Genomic DNA, 3315 nt, shown 5'->3' on the forward strand with positions numbered 1-3315 from the left:
TCCCCAATGCCCTTGTATGGGAATAAAAAAAAGCTACAGTGTCAATATTTAGGGCTCACAGAGGCTTGTTGCTAAAGAATCTAGTTTGGTATGCAAGGTGCATTTATGCTTACAGTACTTATAGTCAGCACAGAGCCATCTCAAAAATAATTGGAATAAGATGAGTAAGAATTCTTTCTCCAGAGAACCACTGTAGTTCCTCATATTCAAAATAATCAGTTTGCATGCACAGGGGCCTCAGTGCAGACAACAGCAGACCAAGAAAAAACAGTATGGATATGTAACAGTCACTGAAGCAGCTGCATTCTCTGATTTTTATGGTTGAATAAATATGGAAAATACGTGAAATTTCACTTCCAGGATTAATTATTTTAGCTCCTAATACTCTGTTAACATTGTATACAAAAAAGTATGTGTTTGGACTGAATTTATTACCTCTTCCTCACAGCTGCCAGAAGGGGAAATTTCTCTACCGTGTAAAGAAGTCTTACTTTCTGGCATCTGTGTCTTGTAGAAATCTTGTAAAGCCAGAATATTTTCCATTGGGAAGGCAAGGTCCTATGAACTGTACTTGATCCACAGGAAATCTTTAGCACAAAGGCAGGAATACGGGCAGGTTTACTTTCTTTGCTAGAGTAATTCCAGTTGTACTCTTCCCAGTCCTAAGAGCTTTATGATTTAGCTGTATAGTCTGTAATTAAAATTTATATGTAGAATTAATATTACCCTATTTGTGTCAAGCGTCTTGGATTGTTACCTTTACTTTCCCTTTTCTGGAGAACTGCTAAACATTTTATTCTGACTGTTGCCTTAAAATTTGAGGGGTTCTGTAAGGCGTACTGCTTTTGGGACATGTTTTCAGTGTCTTTTATATATATTTTTATATGCTGTAACTTTTGGAATTGGGTACCTGTGATGATAGAAGCCTTAACTGTCATAATTTTTCAGAAGCTTTAAGTATACATTATTTTCATAGGTGCAATAAAAATAAATATATTACTGAAGTTAACTTTTACATGCTTATGTTAAAATTTTTCTTGGGTCCTAGGCAGCCCTCTGAATAATGGAATAGTCTTTGTAAGGTCAGCATGAGCATTTAAACAGCAGCAACAACAATAAAATTCTATACCCTGTGGTAATGAAGTTTTTTCTAAGCTGTCAAAAGGCCAATGTAGATACCAAATTAGCTGGGTCATTTTTGCTTTGGCTTGTGGGTTTTTTATACTGATGCACTATTTAAGTATTGATATTGCAAATATTTATGGTGAGATTTACAAAACTTGCCATTAAGAGATATTACATTGATTTCAGTTAAGTTATTTCTGCTATCAACCAGCTGTTATACACTGTTTGGAAATCTGTAGGAGAGGCTGACTTCAACATGCGTACATTTTACGTATGACTGCAGTTTCATATTTCTGAATATTTCTCCTAATAGATGGCAACATCTTTTATCCGAACCGTAGAACTTGGAGGAAGAGGCTGTGCATCCTCATTGTTTGATCCTTTAAGAGCCCACGTAAAGGGTCTTTCAAACTTTGTTAATTTTATTGACAAGCTGCAAGAAATTGTTGGTGAAATCTTAAATCCAAGGTAATTGAATTTCTGTTATATTTTTGTCTTGTTGAGCACCTTTTTTTTCTTGTGCATATGTCTAAGAAAAAAGAAAATATAATCATTTACTTGTTAAATAATTCAGAGTAAATGTTTACAACATTATATTAGAAAATATAAATATCTCAAAAACAGTTGGGGTAAGCTTATAGATTTTTGAGGTTATTTTTTGTATTAAACTTTTATCAAGTCAATATATATATGGCTATTTGGCTAGTTGTAAATGAACTTCCAAATATTTAATTCTTTTGGGTCTGGTTAGTACATAAATTGATATGTGCTTTACTTCTTGCTTGTTAATTACTTCCTCTTTGTCATTTCATTGTATATACCCTTATATAAAGGAGTCTTTCTTGCTGCTGACAAATGACAACATTGGTTATTTAGCCTTTCCTTTCTCTTCTTTTTTCTAACTACGTAAACAAAACATAAGAATTATTCCTCAGAAAGGCTCTGGTGAATTGATTGATTTTTGAATGTTTTTTGAAAACCTGAAGTTAGTCTTTTGTGCAGGCTTACAAATGTGAGATTAATTAACGAGAAGTGTAAGTGTAAGAATTTGACTTGGTAAGTGCTGGCATTAGTATAGAGAGAAGAGCAATTTTCTAAAGCATTATAGAAGTTAGTAAATCTTTTTCATTTATTATTGGTAATTTTTCTATACAAAACTTTAACAAATCAGCTAAATCAGTATTAGTCCTTGATACTAAAGAATTTTTTTTTAGTCTGAGTCTAATCCACACAGTTGAAAACAAAACGTTAGAAGAAAACTGTAAGCATTATTTAAATTACTGTTCAGATTGCACTGAAGCTGGAAGTGGGAAGTATTTCTGAAGTTGTTTTGCAGTTTTTGTTTTACTTCTTAATTCTGCTTCTTTGCTCTTTCATTTCAACATCCTGGATGCCAGAGACTTGCTGTTTGTGCTGGTGATTAAAGAAAACTTTTGACTCAACATCTAATGTATGCTTTTTTCTTTATTTAAATTGTATCTGGCACTGTATATGGATAAAAATGAGAAATGGGATAATGTTTATGTACATGAACTTACTTTTTAGGGTGGAAAGACCACTTTTTCAGTTATGCAGTTCAGCAAAGTATAGCATAAAATGCTATATCTTGTTAATTACCCTTCTGCTTGAGGCATGTGAGAAAAGAGTGGGATAGTTGCTGGGAATTATCAGTTTCAGATTGGGAAACTTGTCTAGAGCTTGGAACTTCTTTTCAGCATTCAGCTATTTATTCTGTTGTGTTCTTTGCTGTACCTGCTGTCCCATTTGTTCTGGGATATAAATCTTGTTAGCGTCAGATTCTGGCATGTTCATTAGGTTCCATGTGTACATGTAGGTGCCATTGGTTGTATCACAGACCAAGGATGGAAGCTACCTGTACTGTGATATTTCTAGTATCTCTTATGCTCTATGTGGGCCTTATAACCTCATGGTGTAAAACATTACTATTGTTTTTATATATGTATCTATATAGTAGCTCAGTGCTTATAGAAATATATCAATCAGTTGGCTGTCTTTGAAAGAATCTTCATTAGTATGCTGAAGTTCTCAAATATTACGGGACTACTATACAGCTTATAAACTGTAAGGGTCACAACATTGGTAAACAAAAAGATAGATATCTCTCTCAAGTATTTGGTAAGCCATATGAGCAAGGACTGTCTGTATGCCCTGCCTGTGGTGTGGCAGTTA

General features: G+C 33.8%; 1 protein-coding gene across 1 annotated transcript in view; it reads left to right on the top strand.

The window, feature by feature from the left end:
* Nucleotides 1–1593, top strand: part of PARPBP (PARP1 binding protein) — a gene marked incomplete at its 3' end in the record, with an annotated part of 13242 nt that extends 11649 nt beyond the window's left edge. Inside the window, exon 5 of the mRNA XM_010286431.1 lies at nt 1439–1593. Within this exon, the coding sequence (XP_010284733.1) occupies nt 1439–1593 (155 nt within the window). The remainder of the gene's footprint in view (nt 1–1438) is intronic.
* Between the last annotated feature and the right edge of the window lie 1722 nt (nt 1594–3315).

The sequence above is a fragment of the Phaethon lepturus genome, unplaced genomic scaffold (assembly GCF_000687285.1).
Source record: "Phaethon lepturus isolate BGI_N335 unplaced genomic scaffold, ASM68728v1 scaffold19294, whole genome shotgun sequence".
In the NCBI taxonomy this organism is placed as follows: Eukaryota; Metazoa; Chordata; class Aves; order Phaethontiformes; family Phaethontidae; genus Phaethon; species Phaethon lepturus.